Source organism: Artemia sp. Qi Xiang Cuo, chromosome 14 (assembly GCF_049724085.1).
Source record: "Artemia sp. Qi Xiang Cuo chromosome 14, ASM4972408v1, whole genome shotgun sequence".
NCBI classification, from domain to species: Eukaryota; Metazoa; Arthropoda; class Branchiopoda; order Anostraca; family Artemiidae; genus Artemia; species Artemia sp. Qi Xiang Cuo.
In genome coordinates this window covers 20,464,933-20,489,397 of record NC_142807.1, presented here as the reverse complement: position 1 = coordinate 20,489,397, position 24,465 = coordinate 20,464,933, and the positions used below count along the sequence as shown (strand labels likewise).

Below are 24,465 nucleotides of genomic sequence, written 5' to 3'. Positions count from 1 at the left end.
ATTGTTTGAAATCTAGGTTCTCCCGTTGTCCAAGCTAGAAAGGATGTTTTTCAGTTTTGCCTCTCTCAAATTCAGCTTAAATTAGCCACCGTTGCTTTTAAAACGTGCTCCTTACTTAAAACAATTTTTTTCCTACTCTGGCTCTTTATTTACTGCAATCAAATGGCTGAATTCAATATTATTGTTTGAAATCTAGGTCTTCCCATTGGCCAAGCTAGAAAGGATGTTTTTCAGTTTTGCCTCTCTCAAATTCAGCTTAAATTAGCCACCGTCACTTTTAAAATGTGCTCCTTACTTAAAACAATTTTTTTCCTACTCTGGCTCTTAATTTACCGCAATCAAATGGCTGAATTTAATATTATTATATGAAATCTAGGTCATCCCGTTAGCAAAGCTAGAAAAGCTGTTTTTCAGTTTTGCCTCTCTCAAATTCAGCTTAAATTAGCCACCGTTACTTTTAAAATGTGCTCCTTACTTAAAACAATTTTTTCCTACTCTGGCTCTTTATTGTCCGCAATCAAATGGCTGAATTCAATATTATTATATGAAATCTAGGTCATCCCGTTAGCCAAGCTAGAAAGGATGTTTTTCAGTTTTGCCTCTCTTAAATTCAGCTTAAATTAGCCACTGTTACTTTTAAAATGTGCTCCTTAATTAAAACAATTTTTTTCCTACTCTGGCTGTTTATTTACTGCAATCAAATGGCTGAATTCAATATTATTACATGAAATCTAGGTCATCCCGTTGACCAAGCTAGAAAGGATGTTTTTCAGTTTTGCCTCTCTTTAATTCAGCTTAACTTAGACACCGTTACTTTTAAAATGTGCTTCTTACTTAAAACAATTTTTTTCCTACTCTGGCTCTTTATTTACTGCAATCAAATGTCTGAATTCAATATTATTGTTTGAAATCTAGGTCCTCCCGTTGGCCAAGCTAGAAAGGATTTTTTTCTGTTTTGCCTCTCTTAAATTCAGCTTAAATTAGCCACCGTTACTTTTAAAACATGCTCCTTACTTAAAACATTTTTTTTCCTACTCGGGCTCTTTATTTACTGCAATCAAATGGCTGAATTCAATATTATTGTTTGAAATGTAGGTCCTCCCGTTGGCAAAGCTAGAAAGGATGTTTCCCAGTTTTGCCTTTCTCAAATTCAGCTTAAATTAGCCACCGTTACTTTTAAAATGTGCTCCATACTTAAAACAATTTTTTTTTCTACTCTGGCTCTTTATTTACCGCAATCAAATGGCTGAATTCAATATTATTACATGTAATCTAGGTCATCCCATTGACCAGGCTACAAAGGATGTTTTTCAGTTTTGCCTCTCTTAAATTCAGCTTAAATTAGACACCGTTACTTTTAAAATGTGCTCCATACTTATAACAGTTTATTTCCCACTCTGGCTCTTTATTTACTGCAATCAAATGGCTGAATTCAATATTATTGTTTGAAATCTAGGTCCTCCCGTTGGCAAAGCTAGAAAGGATGTTTTTCAGTTTTGCCTCTCTCAAATTCAGCTTAAATTAGCCACCGTTACTTTTAAAATGTGCTCCTTACTTAAAACAATTTTTCTCCTAGTCTGGCTCTTTATTTACTGCAATCAAATGGCTGAATTTGATTGCAATCTAGTTTGAAATCAGTTTGAAATCTAGGTCCTCCCGTTGGCTAAGCTAGAAAGGATGTTTTTCAGTTTTGCCTCTCTTAAATTCATCTTAAATTAGCCACCGTTACTTTTAAAACGGGGTCCTTACTTAAAACAATTTTTTTCCTACTCTGGCTCTTTATTTACTGCAATCAAATGGCTGAATTCAATGTTATTGTTTGAAATCTAGGTCCTCCCGTGGGGCAAGCTAGATAGGATATTTTTCTGTATTGCCTCTCTCAAATTCAGCTTAAATTAGCCACCGTCACTTTTAAAATGTGCTCCTTACTTAAAACAATTTTTTCCTACTCTGGCTCTTTATTTACCGCAATCAAATGGCTGAATTCAATATTATTATATGAAATCTAGGTCATCCCATTAGCAAAGCTAGAATGTTTTTCAGTTTTGCCTCTCTCAAATTCAGCTTAAATTAGCCACCGTTACTTTTAAAATATGCTCCTTACTTAAAACAATTTTTTTCCTACTCTGGCTCTTTATTGTCTGCAATCAAATGGCTGAATTCAATATTATTATATGAAATCTAGGTCATCCCGTTAGCCAAGCTAGAAAGGATGTTTCTCAGTTTTGCCTCTCTTAAATTCAGCTTTAATTAGCCACCGTTACTTTTAAAATGTGCTCCTTACTTAAAACAATTTTTTTCCTACTCTGGCTCTTTATTTACTGCAATCAAATGGCTGAATTCAATATTATTATATGAAATCTAGGTCATCCCGTTGACCAAGCTAGAAAGGATGTTTTTCAGTTTTGTCTCTCTCAAATTCAGCTTAAATTAGCCACCGTTACTTTTAAAATGTGCTCCTTACTTAAAACAATTTTTTCCTACTCTGGCTCTTTATTTACTGCAATCAAATGGCTGAATTCAATATTATTGTTTGAAATCTAGGTCCTCCCGTTGGCCAAGCTAGAAAGGATGTTTTTCAGTTTTGCCTCTCTTAAATTCAGCCTAAATTAGCCACCGTTACTTTTTTTTTTTTAGAAGAAGAAGATTTTATTTGAATAAATCAACATAACAAAAAAACATATACCCCCAACAGAGAGCAAAGCTCGTAAAATTGGGTATTAATAATAATAAAAAAAAATAAAAAAAAAAAAACAAAAAGAAAACAAACAAACACACAAAAAAAAAAAAAAAAACATTTCCTCATCATAACAAAAGAAAGAAAGAAAAAAAACCTGGTTAAAGAAAAAAACAAAAAACATAACAAACATAAAGAAAACAAACGCTGGACAAGTGGGGCATGGAAGGCTATCCCAACATGGGTAACAAATATAAACAAAAAAAAAAATATAATAATAAAAAAATTTCTATTCCACCATCACAGGTCAATACATAATTTTAATATTTTCTTCCTTAGAACTGATATTTGCCGAAATGACTCAATTTGAATTCTATCTTTCAGCCTATATTTATTTGAAATAAATGGTATTTGGTATCTAATTGAAAATCTAGATCTTTCACAATTAACAAAGGGAATTCGATATGTTCCAGAACACCTAAGAGCCGAAGGAGGGGGCAGAATCAACAGAGATTTTTCATAAAAATAACTACTAGGATCTTGTATTTTAAAATACCATATTGATATATTAAGTTCTCTTATATGTTTCAGATGTAATAAATTCAAGAAAAGAAATAATGTTTCAGTTTCCGATGCATCTCTAAGTTTTGATGGACAGTGTAAAAAATTTCCAAGTATTCTCACTGCTTTATTTTGAAGGATCTGTAGGGGTTTTATATGCGTCCAAAAAGTATTTAAATAAATAATTGTGCAATAATTTAAATAAGGAGCAATCAAAGAATGATAAATTATTTTTAAAATTGAAAATGGAAAAACTTGTTGCAAACGATACATAGACCCAATATTTTGCGAAAGTTTCACCCTTAAATGATCAATATGAGTTTGAAATGACAAAAGGGGATCAATAAAAACTCCTAAATAACGATATGATTGAACTCTACGTATTTTATGCTCACCAACTTGAAGCTCCTGACATGAAATTTTTTTAGTAGCACGTTTTGAATTACCAAAAACCATAAATTCAGTCTTCTTAAAATTCGGTACTAAATAATTAGAAACAAACCATCGATTAACTGAACTAACAGTGTTAAACAGATTTTGAATCAATGTATATGAATCCTTCGCTTTAACAGAAACAGCTGTGTCATCTGCAAATAAAATTGCAAGACCATTATTTCCCTGCAAACATCGTGGAAGATTATTAATATACATCAAAAATAAAAGTGGACCTAATACCGATCCTTGTGGGACACCAATATCTTCAAGATCATTTAAACTAGACAAATGTCCATCAACATCTACCACGATTTTACGTCCATAAAGGTATGATCTTATTATTTCTAGTCCTTTCCCTCTTATACTGGAATTTTCCATTTTATCAAAAAGAATTTCATGGTTTAAAGTGTCAAATGCTTTTTTAACATCATAAAAAACAGTAGATACATGATAATTACTATCTAAGCAGTCATTTATTTCTAATACAAGAGCTGCAACTGCTTGTTCCGTCGAATGGCCTGCCCTAAATCCAAACTGATGTTTGGTAAAAAAATTTATTTTATCTAGATAATTAGTATTCCTTCCTTTTAAAATTTTTTCCAATACTTTAGACAATGGTGATAAAATTGCAATAGGACGATAATTATTTGTATCAGATTTATCTCCTTTTTTATGCAATGGTATTACACGTGCAATTTTCCATCTTTTAGGAAATGTACCTGAGAAAATACATAAATTTAAAATATGAAGCAATGGTTCAAATATTTCACCTGCAATATTTTTTAACAAATTAGTTGAAAGTTCATCATATCCCAATGAATTACCATTTTTTAAATTCTTAATGACCTTTTGAAATTCTGCAAAAGTAACCGGGGCCATAAATATGCTCGTATCTTCAGTGGGCGGTAGATATTTTTTATGCGACCTTGGGGAAGAAAGGTCAATTTCTCCTGAAACAACAGATGATCCAATACTAGCAAAATATTCACTAAACTTCTTAGCAACAGCTTGTGGTCCTCTAAATTCTTTACCATTAATATCAAATAACACTTCAGGGTGTAACAACTTTTTATTTCTTCCAATTTTATCTTTAATCAAACTCCAAGTTTTTCTAGGGGAATCTGAATTTCGAAAAGAATTTTCATAATAAAGTCTTTCACTTACTCTAAGGATCCTTACAAGCATATTCTTATAATTTTTAAAACGCGTTATATTTATTTCCGTGGGATATTTTATTCTAATTTTAAATAAACGATTTTTCTCATTAATAGATCTCAAAAGTGATTCATTTATCCAAGGTTTTTTTGGGGTAAGTTTCTTTCCTCTCGGGCTTTTATATGGGCAAAAAAGATCAAGCTTTTCATTCATAATATAATAAAATTTATCTAATGATTGGTTCGGATCCTTCTCATCAATTACAGGACTCCAATCAACATCACCAAGCCCTTCTTTTAACCTTAACACATTTTTATGTGAAAAATCTCTACATTTGGTTTGATTTTTTTTATTATGCGGAAAATTTATAAGAAAATCAGACATAATTATACAGTGGTCAGATGAATCATCAGGAATAATAAATGTATTAACAGCACTATAAGGTGAAAAAATATTATCAATAAGTGAAAATGATGTATCAGCTATTCTAGAGGGCACAAAACATACGGGGTTTAGTCCATAAGATAGTGGGCCCTCCAAAAACTGCAAAATATTTCTATCTATTCTATTCTGATCTGAAGATAGGAGTTTCATTAAATCAATATTAAAATCACCCATAACTAAATAAGGAGTATTAAGACTAGCTAATTTATCCAACATACTTTCAAAATGATTTTTAAATTCTATCTGGCTGGATGACGGAGTACGGTAAATAACTGCAATTAAAAGCTTCCGATTATTTGGAAAAGAGCCTTCAACTACACAAGATTCAAAAATCATTTCAATATTCATTGGCAAAAAATCAATCCTTATACGTGCTGGTACGCAATTTTTAATCAAAACACCTAGACCCCCTTGTTTTTGTCTTTTCCGACCGATGTGAAAAAATTGGTAATCTTTTAAATGTATATTTTCAATTGAAAAATCATCTAAAAAAGTTTCACATAGGCCTAATATATCTGTATCTGAATCCGACAAAAAAATTTCAATCACATCCTGCGCAGTCCTCCAACCCCGGCAATTCCAAAACGACATCCTACTTGTATTTACATATTTTCTTACCAGCTCATTCATAAATATATATTGATTTTTTGGGATATCAAAATTACTAGAAGTATCTTCATCATCACCAGCTACAATAGTTTGAAAAATTGACTGAAATGAAAGAGAATTCCGCTCAAATTCTTTTAACCTTGATGATGGAATTTCACGATTATCTCTATCCATTATCAAATATTAACCCCACGTTAAGAGAAACCACACCATGCCCTAAATGACCAGCAAACCATAATAAAAAATAAAAATTAAAAAAACAAAACAAAAAAAAGTAATCTCCATTCCAAGTCGTTTTCCCTCAGTACGACTAATCTGCGCAACTTTTAATTTAGAAACATAAATATCTTCATAAAAACCAAAAAACACTACTACTGTTTCCAGGCCTAGTATCACTGAAAGCCAAGACCAATCCATAAGAACGCCAATCACAACCCGGGACGCTCCACACCGCGATTAACAAAATACACCCTTAATACATTTTAAAATTTTTTTTTTTTTTTACATTATTCCATCCACAACAAATTTTATAAAAAAAGAATATAAAAAAACACGAGACAACATTACTTCATACCAATATGCTATCACAAAAAAAAAAACAAAGAAGTAAAAGCACAACAAAATAATAACTAAAAACCATATTAAACTAAAATAATTAATATAGATATAAATATGACAACCCGCCTAGCATTGCATAGGCCCACCTCGAGGATTTATCGGCACTGACAATTCAGGAATCACGTCATTCACGGAGAAAGAAACACGCAGGCCATTTGGCCGATCAAAACAAAGGAGAGGTGGAACCGATTTTGTTACCCATGCTTGAATACCACAATCAGCAAACTTTGATCTTTTTTCAATCAGCCGTTTTCTAATATCTCTCACTGCCGTCGGAGCATCATCACTAAGATAAATATCTTTATGACCGCAAACAGTCTTTCCTTTAAGTTTTTTACTCTGTTTCAGAATCGTTATTTTTTATTATTTAGAACGAAAACTAACTTTAAAATATATAAGCTCTTTTTTTACTTATGTAAAAGCAAATTCTGGGGTCTCGTTTACACCTAGTCCTTCTTCACAAACTGTTTTGAAAATCGCTTTAGCTTCCTCTTTATCATCACAAGGTACATTCCAAACCCCTATATTTTTCTCAGTCATTCTATACTCGCAATGCATTAACCGATTTTTCAACTGATTATTTTCTTCACGGAGAAACACTGACTCAGCTGTAACAACACTAATCTGTGATTTTACATTTATTATTTCATTCTCATTAGCCACCACATGGGTCTGGATCGTCGAAAATTGCTGCGATTGGCCAGATAGTGCTTCCTCAAGCGATTTGACCCGGGTTTCCAGAGATTTGAACTGGTCCGTAATACCGTCAAGCTTTTTTCCATTGTCTTTCACTATAGTTAGAATTTCAGAAAAGCTCCGAGCCAGCGTCGAAATTGACAAAGTTTCTCCCTCCTTAGGTGAAGATGACGAATAATCATTTTGATCCTCTTCGAATGAGACTTCTTTACGGTTTCTTTTATTTCGCCCCATGAATAAGTAGCAATTAAAAAAATGGACAAATAGTCTTACCTCAGCCGGCAACGATTGTTTATCCACGTTGTTGCTAGCGTGCAGTGCTTTTAGCCGTTTGGCACGGCAAACATCTTTTCCAACGTCGGTAATCAAAGGCTCTGTTTATAATGACTCAAATCCAATCCTCTTTTACTCCATGCAATTCTTCAGTTCAAAGCAATAATCACACACCAAAAAATTTTCTTTCATCAATTCAAAACATTAATCTCACAAGCTATTTCACTCTTCAGCCAAAACTACCGCAGGCACGGAGCGCCTAAGGTGTTACTCGTTCGGGGAATGAATCATGACTGACTTTAAAATGTGGTCCTTACTTAAAACAATTTTTTTCCTACTCTGGCTTTTGCCTCTTTTAAATTCAGCTTAAATTAGCCACCGTTACTTTTAAAATGTGCTCCTTACTTAAAACAATTTTTTTCCTACTCTGGCTCTTTATTTACCGCAATCAAATGGCTGAATTCAATATTATTATATGAAATCTAGGTCATCCCGGTAGCCAAGCTAGAAAGGATGTTTTTCAGTTTTGCCTCTCTTAAATTCAGCTTAAATTAGCCACCGTTACTTTTAAAATGTGGTTCTTACTTAAAACAATTTTATTTCCTACTCTGGCTCTTTGTTTACTGCAATAAATTGGCTGAATTCAATATTATTGTTTGAAATCTAGGTCCTCCCGTTGGCTAAGCTAGAAAGGATGTTTTTCAGTTTTGTCTCTCTCAAATTCAGCTTAAATTAGCCACCGTTACTTTTAAAATGTGCTCCTTACTAAAAACAATTTTTTTTCCTACTCTGGCTCTTTATTTACTGCAATCAAATGGCTGAATTCAATATTATTATCTGAAATCTAGGTCCTCCCGTTTGGCAAGCTAGATAGGATATTTTTCTGTATTGCCTCTCTCAAACTCAGCTTAAATTAGCCACCGTTACTTTTAAAATGTGCACCTTACTAAAAAAAAATTTTTTCCTAATCTGGCTCTTTATTTACTGCAATCAAATGGCTGAATTCAATATTATTATCTGAAATCTAGGTTTGAAATCTGAGTCCTCCCGTTGGCCAAGCTAGAAAGGATGTTTTCAGTTTTGCCTCTCTCAAATTCAGCTTAAATTAGCCACCGTTACTTTTAAAATGTGCTCCTTACTTAAAACAATTTTGCTCCTACTCTGGCTCTTTATTTACCGCAATCAAATGGCTGAATTCAATATTATTATATGAAATCTAGGTCATCTCGTTAGCCAAGCTAGAAAGGATGTTTTTCAGTTTTGCCTCTCTTAAATTCAGCTTAAATTAGCCACCGTTACTTTTAAAATGTGGTCCTTACTTAAAACAATTTTATTTCCTACTCTGGCTCTTTATCTAGGTCCTCCCGTTGGCTAAGCTAAAAGGGATGTTTTTCAGTTTTGTCTCTCTCAAATTCAGCTTAAATTAGCCACCGTTACTTTTAAAATGTGCTCCTTACTAAAAACAATTTTTTTTTCTTACTCTGGCTCTTTATTTACTGCAATCAAATGGCTGAATTCAATATTATTATCTGAAATCTAGGTCCTCCCGTTTGGCAAGCTAGATAGTATATTTTTCAGTATTGCCTCTCTCAAATTCAGCTTAAATTAGCCACCGTTACTTTTAAAATGTGCACCTTACTAAAAAAATTTTTTTTCCTAATCTGGCTCTTTATTTACTGCAATCAAATGGCTGAATTCAATATTATTATCTGAAATCTAGGTTTGAAATCTGAGTCCTCCCGTTGGCCAAGCTAGAAAGGATTTTTTCAGTTTTGCCTCTCTCAAATTCAGCTTAAATTACCCACCGTTACTTTTAAAATGTGCTCCTTACTTAAAACAATTTTGTTCCTACTCTGGCTCTTTATTTACCGCAATCAAATGGCTGAATTCAATATTATTATATGAAATCTAGGTCATCTCGTTAGCCAAGCTAGAAAGGATGTTTTTCAGTTTTGCCTCTCTTAAATTCAGCTTAAATTAGCCACCGTTACTTTTAAAATGTGGTCCTTACTTAAAACAATTTTATTTCCTACTCTGGCTCTTTATCTAGGTCCTCCCGTTGGCTAAGCTAAAAGGGATGTTTTTCAGTTTTGTCTCTCTCAAATTCAGCTTAAATTAGCCACCGTTACTTTTAAAATGTGCTCCTTACTAAAGACAATTTTTTTTTCCTACTCTGGCTCTTTATTTACTGCAATCAAATGGCTGAATTCAATATTATTATCTGAAATCTAGGTCCTCCCGTTGGGCAAGGTAGATAGGATATTTTTCAGTATTGCCTCTCTAAAATTCAGCTTAAATTAGCCACCGTTAATTTTAAAATGTGCTCCTTACTTAAAACAATTTTTTTTCCTACTCTGGCTCTTTATTTACTGCAATCAAATGGCTGAATTCAATATTATTGTTTGAAATCTAGGTCCTCCCGTTGGCAAAGCTAGAAAGGATGTTTTTCAGTTTTGCCTCTCTCAAATTCAGCTTAAATTAGCCACCGTTACTTTTAAAATGTGCTCCTTACTTAAAACAATTTTGTTCCTACTCTGGCTCTTTATTTACTGCAATCAAATTGCTGAATTCAATATTATTATATGAAATCTAAGTCATCCCGTTAGCCAAGCTAGATAGGATGTTTTTCAGTTTTGCCTCTCTTAAATTCAGCTTAAATTAGCCACCGTTACTTTTAAAATGTGGTCCTTACTTAAAACAATTTTTTTCCTACTCTGGCTCTTTATTTACCGCAATCAAATGGCTGAATTCAATATTATTATATGAAATCTAGGTCATCCCGTTAGCCAAGCTAGAAAAGATGTTTTTCAGTTTTGCCTCTCTTAAATTCAGCTTAAATTAACCACCGTTACTTTTAAAATGTGCTCCTTACTTAAAACAATTTTATTTCCTACTCTGGCTCTTTGTTTACTGCAATCAAATGGCTGAATTCAATATTATTTTTTGAAATCTAGGTCCTCCCGTTGGCCAAGCTAGAAAGGATGTTTTTAAGTTCATCCTTTCTCAAATTCAGCTTAAATTAGCCACCGTTACTTTTAAAATGTGCTCCTTACTTAACACAATTTTTTTTTTCCTACACTGGCTCTTTATTTACTGCAATCAAATGGCTGAATTCAATATTATTGTTTGAAATCTAGGTCCTCCCTTTGGCCAAGCTAGAAATGATGTTTTTTAGTTTTGCCTCTCTCAAATTCACAACAAATAACTTATAGGTCAGAAGAATGACCCCAAAGCGTTAGAAACCTTGTATGGTCAGAATAAGTTTGACCAGTCTTGTTCCTGAAAATCTTTTCATGACCCCACCCACGACTTGATAACGCACTTTAAACTAGTGTAATTTAAAAAATCCTTTTAGAAATTATAGAATAGACTATCAAGTAAGAGAAATTAACTATAGATAAATAGTAACTAATTGCTATAAAGAGTAGAGATGAAACTTAAAAATACCGAAACTCATTCGTTCCATCTGCTATTCCTTCTTCTGAATCAAATAGTAAACATATAGACAGCTACACTTCATTCTTTCACTCTTTAATAATATAAGCAAAATGCAACTTACCATGGCAAGTTTTCTCTAGCCAGATGTAAAACAAAACATGATGCACAAAAAAGCCACCCACAGAAAATTTGAAGTTTTTTCCGTCTCCGAGAAGCACTGATAAGTGATACCAACCTATCCATTCTCATAACAAGCCACAACCTTGGTTGCCCCCAAGTGAGGAATAAAATCACTAGATTTTAGTGGTTTGTTTGTTGATTTAGTAATTTTCTTCAATAATCTAGTGATTTATGCGCTGATTTAGTGATTTTTTGTTCAGGCAATATATAAAACCACTATAAATAGTGATAAATCACTAGATGTGGCGAAAATGGCCATAACATTGTCACCGTCACCTTCAAGCCTCCTTGTTCATGGTTTACCTTCCACTGGGTTTTTCCTCACTTCACAGAAACGTTTCAGTCTTGCGTTCATAACACAGACTGTGTATGAATAATTTAACTGTGTGTCATGAAAGTTGAGAACGACGGATATTTTTATGTTCTTATTTCTTGAATATAAATTCTTAGTATTCGATGTTATAATTCAGGAAGGAGTCTTAACAATTTTGTTTTGGGGGCGGGATCCCCCCATCACCCCTCCCTTGGGTTCGTGCTTATTCTTGCTACGAAAATGTTTTTTCGTTATTATTGCGAGCACACATTTTTCTTCTTTTAAGGGGGCTGGTCTATAAGTTTAGAACTTGCAAATAATAACAAAATTACAATTGAACAGAAAACGCAGGTTGTTAAGTATATAAGCTATAACAACAGGCGGCTTATTGAATATATTAATTAAAAAAACTTTTTCTACAAAATAAATTTTTCAAAGAAAAGTAAAGAACTCAATTAAACAAAAATAGAGGAAAAATAAAATCAAATAATCTACCAAGCGTGAAACTACCACAAATCAGCATCGATAAACAAATGAAACCCAAATCGAACAGAAATCAAACAGTTCGTGGTAACGAACTGTAAATAAGGAGCGACCCGGCTCAATGGTAACTGAAACTGTAGAAAACGGAATTTTCGTACCAATAGATACATCAAAAGAATCAAATTTTAATGCTGATTTCAAAGATATAAGTTTCATCAAGTTTAGTCCTACCTATCAAAAGTTACGCGCCTGAGAAAATTTGGCTGATTTTCAAAAAAATCGGAAAAGACCCCCTAAAAGTTATAGAACCCTAATGAAAATCACACCATCATATTCAGCGTATCAGAGAACCCTACTGCGGAGGTTTCAAGCTCCTATCTACAAAAATGTGGAATTTTGCATTTTTTGCCAGAAGAACGATCACGGATGCGTGTTTATTTGTTTGCTTGTTTTTTGTTTTTTTTGTTTTTTTTCGAAGGGGTGATCGTATCGACACAGTGGTCCTAGAATATCGCGGGAGGGCTCATTCGAACGGAAATTAGAAGTTCTACTGTCCTTTTTAAGTTACCAAAACAAAAGGAGGGCAACTAGGCCCCCTCCTACGCTCATTTTTTCCCAAAGTCACCCGATCAAAATTTTGAGATGACCATTTTGTTGAGCATGGTCGAAATTATGATAACTATGTCTTTTAGGATGACTTAATCCCCCAAAGTCCCCGGGGGGAGGGCTGAAAGTTATGAGCTTTACCCAATGTTAACATATAGTATTGGTTATTGGGAAGCATACAGACGTTTTCAGAGGGGATTTTTTCTGGTATTGGGGGGGGGGAGGGGTCGGGGTTATGTTGGAGGATCTTACCATGAAGGAAGTTTTCATGGGAGAAGGGACATTGCTATGAAGGGGGCGCCGGATTTTCCAGCATTATTTAAAAAAAGATCAGAAATTATATAGAAAAAAACAAGTTTTTTAACTGAAAGTAGGAAGCAACGTCAAAACTTAAAATGACAGAAAACATTACGTATATGATTGGGTTCATCCCCTAGTAAATACCTCGCTCTTTAAGCCAAAGATTATTTAGTACTTTCATAAGAGCTATTTATTGTAATTAACGGCATTTGTGATTAAGGGGTCATTTTTAAAGAATTGGAACAAAATTCGAACTTTAACTTAAAGAGCAAGGTTGACTAATTGACTAGGGGGCGAACCCTCTAATATACGTATTAAAAATATAAGAATATAGAGGTTCGTTACGTAAGTTAATTCGTAAGTTATGTATATTTATTACTAATAAAAACGTTCGTAAATAAAATTAAAGAGGTTTTGAGAAAGCCATTTAACCAAATAAAAGTAAAATTAATATTCCATTTTTTGTTAATTATTCATGTACGGTGAGCCAGAATCAAAACCTGCATTAATTCAAAAACTTTAAAATTAAATAAAAAAACAAGTTTTTTTAACTGAAAGTAAGGAACGACGTTAAAACTTAAAACGAACAGAAACTATTCCGTATATGAAAGGGGCTGTCCCCTCAAAACGCCTAGCTCTTTACGCTAAAGTTTGACTTTCTCACAACTCTATTTTTTTTAAACAATGAAAAACTTTAGCGTAAAGAGCGAGGCGTTGAGGAGAGGACAGTCCCTTCCATGTAGGGAATCATTTCTATTCGTTTTAAGTTTTAACGTCGTTCCTTACTTTCAGTTAAAAAAACTTGTTTTTTTTTTATTTAATTACAATAAATAGCCGAGTCAAACTCAAAACGAGCAGAAATTAACATAAGTTGGGCGCAAAACCCCTATGCCTTCCCAAGGCCAGAACAAAATTTGCACTTTACTGAAAAGATATAAATTTTTTTAGTTTTATAACTTTAATAAATCAAATAATTTTAACATTTTGATTACTAAATATCAGTATATGTATACTAAACTGACAATGCACATTCATTTGTATTTTTTCAGTAAAGCGCAAATTTTGTTCTGGCCTTGGGAAGACCATAGGGGTTTTGCGCCCATCTTATGTTAATTTCTGCTCGGTTTGAGTTTGACTCGGTTATTTATTGTAAATCCTGTTCGTTTTGGGTTTCATTTAATTATCGATGCTGATTTGTGGTAGTTTCACGCTTGGTAGATTATTTGATTTGATTTTGCTCTTTTATTGTTTAATTGAGTATTTACTTTTCTTTGAAAAATTTATCTTGTAGAAAAAGTTTTTTTAATTAATTTCTGTTCGTTTTATATTGACATAGTCATTTCAGGGAAAAAGAAAATGATACTTTAAATCTTTTCGTTTTTTAAGACTTTATAAAACGTTTGGCCTGCTATTTGTATGCTGGAGAAAAATTTTCAGTAATTTTTAACCACATACACCATTTTAAAAATCTGGACACAAATAATACTGTTTAATTTAGTTTCATACCTCCTCTAGTTGACCTGAAATGGAAAACTTGATACCATTCGCAAAAAAATCTGTTTACTTTCTTTGATAGCTTGGATACACTTACGTTATTTTGATTTGGTTAAATTTTAAGAGCAGAAGTAGCCCCAAAAGTTTGAACATAATACCTTCAGTCATTCTTGGGAATGACTTTATCACAGTGCATTTTGATTTAATCTTAAATCAAAAGCATTATCACAGTCCATTTTGATTTAATCTTATGGCAACATTTAGTTTTTAAATATAATGGGCAAATGGAAGGGTGGGAGAGGATGGGGGATTAGTTGCCCTCAAATCACTTTCGACTATGAAAAATGGTATCAACCCTTTTTAATTTTCAATTGATGAGCCCTTTTCGATGTTCCCACTACAACTCCTTCGATTAGATGTGCCCTGGTCTAAACCATAACAACAGCCGAAAATAAAAAGTTGTACCTACTTTAATATTTATTATAAAATGTCATGGCTTCTAATCACTTTTGAATAACAAAAAGGGTACTAGGCCTTTCGATTCCGAATAGAATGAGCACTTTTTGAAACGACAACGCTTTCTATAAACACCTTATATGCCCCCGGTGCAAAAATTACGACCCTTACCCTGAGGTCATTCTCAAAGACCTACTTTCCAGAACTTTCTACTACATTGAACAAAATGAATATCTGAAGATTTTGATTGGATGTGTTTGGAGGAATGGTGGGCGTGAGAGGGAGGTTAGTAATGGTCCAATCACTTTCGACTATTTCAAAGGGCACTAGCCCTCTCGATTTCAAATTGAATGAGCCCCTTTTGAAGTTTTACGACAACTCTATCTATAAAATCTTATATGCCCCCAGGGCATAAACTACAACCTTTGCCCTTGGGTCTCTCGGGGGTTTGTCATCCTTAAATAATAATTTCCAGAACTTTCAACTATGTTGAACAAAATGGCTATATCAAGACTTTGATTGAATGTTTCTGGGGAAATGGTGGGCGTAAGAGGGGGTTAATTAATTCTCACTCATTTTCAACTATTAAAAAGGGCTACGTTAATTTCCAATCAACTGATCCCTATTTGAAATTTCTATAACATTTCTCGATAATAACTTTAATGCCCCCAGGGCATAACTTACAGCCCTTGCACTGAGGGCTCTGAGGAGTTTATCATCCTAAAATACCTAATTTCTAGAACTTTCGACTACGTTGAAAAAAATCAATATCTCAAAATTATGATTGGATGTTTTTGGGAAAATGGTGGGCGTGAGAGGGGCGTTAGTCGCTATCCAATCACTTTCAACTATTAAAAAAGGCACTAGCCCTTTCAATTTCTAATTGAATGAGCCCTTTTGAAGTTTCTACGGAAACTCTTTCAATAAAAACTTTATATGCCCCCAGGGCATAACTTACAACCTTTGCCCTGAGGGCTGTGGGGGGGGGGGGGGGGTTGTCATCCTTAAAGACCTAATTTCCAAAACTTTAAACTACGTTTAATACCTAAAAATTTTGATTGGATGTGTTTGGAGAAAAGGTGGGCGTAAAAAGGGGGGGGGGGGTAGTTGCCCTCAAATCACTTTCGACTATTAAAAAGAGTACTAGCCCTTTAAATTTCAAATCGAATGAGCCTTTTTCAAGTTTCTACGACAAAGATTTCAATAAAAACCTTATATGCCCGATCGGCATAACTTATAATCCTTGCACTGAGGGTTGTGGGGGAGTTTCTGGGGGAAAGGTGGGGATGAGAGGGGAGTTAGTTGCCCTCAAATCACTTTCGACTATTAAAAACGGTACTAGCACTTTGAATTTCAAATCGAATGAGCCCTTTTTCAAGTTTCTACGACAAAGATTTCAGTAAAAACCTTATCTCTATGTGCATCTATGTGTATTATCTCTATGTGTGTCGTCTCTATGTGTGTGTCGTCTCTATGTGTGTGTCGTCTCTGTGTGTGTGTCGTCTCTGTGTGTGTCGTCTCTATGTGTGTCGTCTTTGTGTGTTTTGTCGTCTCTGTGTGTGTGTTGTCTCTATGTGTGTGTCGTCTGTGTGTGTGTGTCGTGTCTTGCTTATGTTAGGTTAGGTTAGGGGGGCTAGTTGCCCTCAAATCACTTTCGACTATTAAAAAGATTACTATCCCTTTGAATTACAAATCGAATGAGCCCTTTTTCAAGTTTCTACGACAAAGATTTCAATAAAAACCTTATATGCCCCCATGACACAACTTATAATCCTTGCCCTGAGGGTTGTGGTGGAGTATCCTCCTCAAAAATATGTTTTCTATCTGGAAATCAACTACGCTGAACAAAATGGTTATCTCAAAATATTTATTGGATGTGTTTGGGGGAAAGATGGGTGTGTGTGTGTGTGTGGGGGGGGGGGGGGGTTAGTTGCCCTCCAATCACTTTCGACTATTAAAAAGGGCACTAGCCCTTTGAATTTCCAATCGAATGAAATTTTTTTGAAGTTTCTACGAGAACGCCTTCATTAAAAACCTTATATGCCCCTAGAGCATAAGTTAAAACCCTTGCCCTGAGGGTTGTGGGGGAGTGTCCTCCTCAAAAACATATTTCCTATCTGGAAATCAACTACGCTGAACAAAATGGCTGTCTAAAAATTGTTATTGGATGTGTTTGGGGAGATGATGGGCGTGGGGGGGGGGCTAGTTGCCCTCCAATCACTTTCGAATATTAAAAAGAGTACTAGCCCTTTGAATTTCCAATCGAATGAGGCTCTTTTCAAGTTTCTACGACAACGCTTTCTATAAAAACCTTATATGCCCCCAGGCATAGCTTAAAACCCTTGCCCTGAGGGTTGTGGGGGAGTGTCCTCCTCTAAAACATATTTTCTATCTGGAAATCAACTACGCTGAACAAAATGGCTATCACAAAATTTTGATTGGATGTGTTTGGGGTAATGATGGGCTTGGGGGGGCTAGTAGCCCTCAAATCACTTTCGACTATTAAAAAGGGCACTAGCCACTCCAATTTCCAATCGAATGAGCCCTTTTTGAAGTTTCTACGATAACTCCTTCGATACGAAGTGCCCGGGTATGGAGAACCAAAAAAAAACACATTGTGCCCACATCGTTCATTACTTAGGCAGCGCTAAAGCGCTGCCTATGATTAGTTCCCAAGAACTCAACACTCTGATTAAAGTCAATAAAGTAACTTTCCTTTTAATTTTTATATTCTGCTTAAATTAATTTAAAGAAAAAAAACGTCCCAAAGGAATTACAGCCCAGTTGATAGATTGATATAAATCAGAATGACAGTTCTGCTTATTATAGTAACCTACTAACTGCTCACAGGGGAATAGCTCCAGTATTTTTACTGTGGGGGGGGGGGGCAAGAGGGGTCCTTATTGGATAGTCAAGAGGCATGGGTTATATAATAGTATTGTCCTCCAAAAAATTGGGAGGGGGGTCAACTTCCCCCCTTGTCCCTCCCAAAGCGACACCCCTGTCTGCTCAGACGGTTTTAATTTCGTTCCCTTGGAAAGGATATGGCTATCAAAAATATCTCCAGGAGATAAAAGAAAGGAAATATGCATCATCTGTGGCCGTAGTTAACACATGAAATGAAGGGCAGATCTATCAAGCATTGTGTGTGTTATGTAACGTCCACCAGATGTTAGTCTAGGACGTCATTTTTTTACCATCGTCCAAACTTGCAACATTCTTCCAAAATAAAATGCTGCACTTACATCATATAATGAAAACAAAATTCATTTCTTGTGAAAAATTACCGCTTTTTAAAGTTTAAAAATTATGTAGTTGATTATTTTTATTTATAGTATAACATAATTTAGCTATTTGTTCATATTTTGCTCAACTTATTAATTATGCTCTCGTGATTCATGAAATGTGACATTTTGTTTGCGCCTGGTGGCAGATTAGTTTAGATTGATGCATGGTTTATAACCCTAGTTCTTAAAAGAGTTTTCTAAAAACTTTCATTGGAATTTATTTATTCTATTTTGTTAGTTTTTGTGGTTGTCTTTGTTTAGTAGCATATCCTTGCAAGCTTTTTGGAATACTGATTGTTTTTGTATTTGTTTCTAAATAATTATTGTGTCATTACTATATCAACACATGAATTAATAGTGTTAGCTATGTAAACATTGATGATGGTGATGAAAAAGGTAGTTACTAAGAATGAACCCACGCAGAGGCACTGGGCCGGAACATAGTCAATTGAGAATTCCAAGCCGGGTTTAAATACCACATTTTAAAATAATTTTTCTGGGTTGCAAATTTACCCAATTGTGGTGTATAAAAGAATCACGTTACAGTAGCAACATGCTGCAATAGGAGCCTCTCTTTTTTCTCTTTCGTTTTGTTTTTCTTCTGTAGCTGATTTCAGTTTTTTGGGGAGAAAGTTGTTACAGTCAAACCTCCACGGTTTTTAAAAGGAGTCAAAAAGGAGGGTTTTTCACTTTTCCTTGAGCCAGAGTCTACAGTCTGAAAGCTGAAGTGTTTCTTAGTTTATGTCAAAGAGGATCTTAAGTTGTCTGATCTGGCTTCTTTTACTTCGAGCAAGGTTTTTGCTTTGGAGTAGAAAGCCTTGTTGAAGAAGGCGAGCTAGGTGGCAGCAGTTTCAAATTGAAGCTAGACTACAATTGCAAAATTTTTTAACATATACAATGATTTCCTTGTCCCTTGAAGTTTGAATAGAAAAATTTACAGCTCATAAAAGTGATAGGTACATGTATGATATAGCCCCGACCACTCAAGTTGTTCATCCATTGGCGCATTGTAGAACTGTTTTTTTCCGTTAGTTTCTTTCAGCTTAGCATGAGACAAGGAAAAGAGAAGTGACAAAACAGATGGGAAATATATGACCTGGGCTATATTTACACACTAGGAGGAGGGGTGGGGGTAAAGTAAAAGACAGTGTGAAGTTAAAAAACAATTCTTACTTCATAATAGCAGAATAATTGTACCTAACACATTTGGGATGCAGACCCGCTATACTTAACCCCCTCCCCCCCCCCCTAATGTGTAAGTATATAGCCCAAATTTGTTTCTAAGATATCATATTTTTATCATACTTAGGTGTGTTTCATTAAGATTGAGTGTCAGAAAAACAGGTTCTAGGTAGATGAAGAATATTAGATAGGCGATATATGATACAAGTACCAAGTAACATTTTCCTGCAGTTTCAAAAGTGCTGCCGTCTAATTTTAGAAGCCATCTAATTCTGATTTCTGATTCTATTGGGTTTGTGACTTCATTTTCTGTGTTTGGAACCAAAGTAAAGAAGGAATTTCAAATGTGCCTTTCCAACCTTGTACTTCTCTCATTGCTACGGAAATTGGAGGCTCCTTTCCATCCCATTTCCATCCCATTGGGCCAACTATGAAGTTGGCCCAAGGCAAGAATATCAACTTATAAACTAAAACAGACACAAACTAATTTCAATGCTAATTTGTAGTGAATAATGCAAGTCATATTGCATCAAGTCTTTCAATCTGGCTCACCCTTTTTACCAATATATGGAATATAGGGAGGGTTCCCCGTGAATGGACCAATGGGATATTGGTGAAAATCTTCAAAAAGGGAGGCACAATTGTGTATGATAGTTGGAGAGGTAGCAACCTTCTGCCAGTACTATGTAAACTATTGGGTTCTATTATATTGTACCGGATTCGAGATGTACTAGATACCCATCTGCGAGAAGAGCAGCGTAGTTTTAGAGCCAGAAGATTGTGCTCTGACTTGAAATTTGTACTGAGAGAAAGCTTGTTGAGGAAGAGTGGAACAACAAGGTATATCTACTGTTTATTGACTTCAAAAAGGCGTTTGACTCGGTTGACCGAGAATCTTTGTGTAGAGTCCTCAAGCATTATGGAGTGCCAGAAAAACTAGTGAGCATGATTATTTCCCTATCTGAAGAGACTGAGTGCTGCGTTAAGTTCTAGAATGACACAACCAGATTTTTTAAGATCATGTTTGGTACTCGTCAGGGATGTGTTCTTTCCTAATTTCTTTTTGTAGTTATTTATGAACAAAATATCAAGACGAAACCCTGGATACGGCATAAGGCTAGGCAGAAAGCAAATCTCTGATTTAGATTTCTCGGATGACGTAGTCTTGTTGGAAGACTCTAAACACGGGTTACAGCAGCTACTTCAAGCAATCATAGAAAATGTCGGGCTAATCATTACCGTTTAAAAATCAAAGAGCATCCGAAGCTCACCTCTTGTTCTGTATCACAAGAATATAAATCTAAAAACAGGCAGAGATTTCAAATACCTGTATAGCTGGATTGATTGTGATGATGACATAATGACCAAGATTAAACGCAGAATTAGTCAGTAAACTCGAGCTTTTAGTAGACCAAAGCCCATTTGGAGGAGTAACAAACATTCGTTACTCTCCACACACTTCTATGCTTGTGGAAAATGAATCAACAGCTCCACTGAAAATCCCCTTCACCCCTCCCCACCACTCCAATCTCAACTTATTGCAAAAAAAAGATAGGCATGTTGCATCATTTTGAACCAGAATCAGGCAAGAATTTTCAATTTGTATGGCTAAAGAGACAAAATGGGCCAGTGGTGACCCTCCACCATCCCTACCCGTCCACCGTACAGCAAGCTTTTAGCCAAAAAGGTAAGCAAGTTGTACCTTTCTGGAAGTGGAATCGCGCAATATTTTTTGGTTTGACTGTAGGGCCAAAGTGAGGCCGTGGCCTCTATAAAACCCCTGCTCTCACCCCATCAGCGGCAAACATTTAGTAAAACGGTAGATATGTTGCACGTTTTTCAACCAAAATTGCGTGCGAATTTTATTCTTTATAACCAGAGGATGAAATTGAGGCCGTTGTCCCTCTAACATATCTAGTCCTCCCACCTACAACTTTTTAGCAGAAAATTCGGCATATTGCACCTTTTTTTAAGCAAAAACTGTGCAAAACGTTCAGTTTGCACGATTTAAGAAATAAAATTAGTTTAGCCCGCCTCTCCCTACCAGCTTTTAGTAGATAGGTAGATATATTCCAGATCGTTTGAAGAGGAATCGAGCATATGTTCAATCTGTATTGACAGAGCCACGATCATGTCCCTTAGCCTCTTGCAATACGAAATTTTAAGCAGAACGGTAGGGACGTTGAATCTCGTTTGAACCGGGATTGCACAAACATGTTCAATCCATAGTATTGAATTAGCACTCTCCCAACTTGCAAAGGGTGACCTAACAGTTATACGGGTAAAGCATCGCTTTTTAGCCCCCACTGGATTCAGGTATCTCATTTCCTATTTACCCAAGACATCTGTTTTTACCATGCATGCAATCTTTGAACAGCCTAGGCCTGAAAAATTCATTTTTCTTGGAGGGTTTGTTGTAAAAAGAAAAAGGTAGGATGCAAATTAAATCATATTGTTGTGGAAATTTCTAAAAGTATTTGAAGACAATCTGCTATTTTGAAAACAGCGGCGCAAAAACTATTTTTGACAGAAGTTTTGAAGTAGTGATTAATATCTCATTTCATTTGCTAATCGACATGTAATGTTATCTGTATTTCATCTTTACTTTTTAGTCCAAAGATAAATTCTGTAAAACTAACAGTTTATATTCTAACAAAAATAAATCACGAGTCGAAAAAGAAATGCTACCGTATTTAAACATACATTGCATACGAACTTCATATGATCATTTAAACTGCATTCGTATTGTAGCTTATTCTACACAGTGTGAAAGCATCAGAAAATAAGGAAAAAAAATGTTCTTCTGCATGAAACCTAACAGTAAAATAGAAGTGTTAAAGGACTTACGAAACTCAGTGAAAGGTGAGACAGGTTTTTCCAGGAAAGTTCCGGAATCCAGGGCTTGTCTGGCTTCTTCTTTGGTTTTGAACCCATAAACGACAAGCTCAAAGTTCCAGGTAATTTTGATAATACAAAGGCTGAATAAGCTCTTGGGTTGCTTATGGACAGGCATAGATAATTCTGAAATATAGCATGCCTTTTAAACACTTCATATGAACTCCCCCTCCCCCGACTTATAAACTAGGTTACAACTCTGCTTAAAAAATATAACAGGTTTTATTCGAGAGATTACCCAACTTAAGTAAAATTTTGTACGCCAGGAAGTAGGCAACAAGCGAGGAATTAAGTGGACCATACAGAGCACGGACGAGTATTGTGGGGAAGAGTGGTGCCATGTGTGGCAGAATAATGTGGCACTCGGAGATGCACACTACCTGAGAGAAAGTGAGCTACCCCTTAGTTTTTAAAGTAAGAGCACATAGCGTTTTCAAGGCAATAACTTTTTAATCTAAAATTTAAACCTAACTCTCAATTTTATCTTTAATTTCAAATACTACATGGATCACAAGAAAACGCCAAAGATAAAGTGAAATATACTAAAATATTCAAACATTATAGAAAAAAGCTTTTAAAATCTTGATCCGTGGTAGAGAAATTAAAGCTTTCTAATAATAATAAAAAAAACTTTCTATGGAGGGATTTTCAGTGGGGGGAAGGAATTTCGCCATGGAAGAGAAGGGGATTTCCTGTCTTTATTTAAAAACGATCAGAAATTAAATAAAGAACAAGTTTTTCAACTGAAATTAATGAGCAATATCAAAACTTAAAACAAAAAGAAATTGTTACATATATGAAAAAGGTTGCTCCTCCTCAAGAGCTCGCTCTATTGGCCAAAGTTTTTATAAAAATTTATAAAAAAAAAACTTATTATTCTAATTAAACGGCCCTTGTGTTTTAGGTGTCCTTCTTAAGGAATTCGGACACAAAGCCAAATTTTACCTTAAAGAGCGAAGTCTTGAGGAGTGGCAGCCTTTTTCATATAGAAAATAATTTCTGTTCGTTTAAAGTTTTGATATTGCTCCTTACTTTCAGTTGAAAAAACTTGTTCTATATTTAATTTCTGATCGTTTTAAATAAAGACGGGAAATCTCCCTTCTCTTCCATGGCGAAATTTCTTCCCCCACTGAAAATCCCTCCAAAGAAAGTTTTTTCTACTTAAAATCCCCCGTCTCATCGCCAGGAAAATTCCCCCAGACAATTCCATTCTAGCTAAAAATTCCCCCGCGAAGGTTTCTTGCGGACGATTTCGGGTGGGAAAATTTTTCTTAGCTCACTTTCATTTGAAAAATACTTTAATTTCTGATTGTTTTCTAAGTAATGCCGGAATTCCCCTCCTATGTGGAAAGATTTTCCCGCAAATAGCCCCCTCCCCAAACCCCTAGTAGAAAGTTGCTCCCGCAGTAAGTTCCCTCTGGAAAATTTATCCTGTGGAGAACTTTCCTCCCCCTAAAATGCTCTAGACGATTCCAACCCGGTAACAATTTCCCCCGAATGATGCCCCTTGAAATCTCCACAAGTAAAATTGAGTCAGTAATGAAAAAGTAAGACAAGTAGAAATAATTTCGTATAGGACTTCTGGAATTCCCCGAGCGTAAAATTCCTCCTGGAGAGTTCACCCCCGTAAAAATTCTCCCCGTGGAAAATTCACACGGGGGTAATCCCCCCCCGAAAAAAAAGTGTCAGTATACTTACTTTCCAGTTGTAAATGCTATACGTTAACAATAGGCAAAATTCATGACTTACAGACCTTTCCCGATCCCGAGGGGCTGAGGAGGGGGGGTCATTTTAATACCAGAGGCATAGTTATTGGCCTGTTGAACTATGCTCAATAAAATGGCTATTTATCGGTCAATTTTGAAGAAAAAAGAGGGTGGGAGGGGGGATAGATCCATTTTAATCTTTTTCTTCACTTAAAAAGGGAACTAGAATTTCATTTTCCGTTAGAATGAGTCCTTTCCTGATATTCTAGGGCTATTGGTTCGATGTGAACACCCCTGGGAAAAAAAATATAATAAACACGCATCCGTGATCTTTCTTCTGGCAAAAAATACAAAATTCTACATTTTTGCAGATGGAGCTTGAAACTTCTACTATAAAGTTCTCGAATATATTGAATTTGGTGGTGTGATTTCCATTAAGATTCCTTAATTTTTAGGGGATGTTTCCCCTCTTTTTCGCAAATTTTCTCAGGCTCGTAGCTATTGATGGGTTACACTAAATTTAATCGATCTTATACATTTCGTATCTAAATTTTTTGGTACATCTGTTAATATCAAATTATAATAATATCCATTTCTTAGAGTTTCAGTTACTATTGAGCCGTGTCGCCCCTTACTTACAGTTCGTTACCCTTTCGT

The 24,465-nt window shown here is 35.0% G+C and overlaps 1 protein-coding gene across 1 annotated transcript in view; it reads right to left on the bottom strand.

Annotated features, from left to right (window-relative positions):
- The window catches only part of LOC148944247 (uncharacterized), a 229,527-nt gene that overhangs the window by 185,746 nt on the left and 19,316 nt on the right, over positions 1-24,465 (bottom strand). Inside the window, exon 2 of the mRNA XM_089099729.1 lies at positions 22,055-22,228. Coding sequence (XP_088955855.1) covers positions 22,055-22,220 — 166 coding nt within the window. The 5' untranslated portion in view covers positions 22,221-22,228. The remainder of the gene's footprint in view (positions 1-22,054; positions 22,229-24,465) is intronic.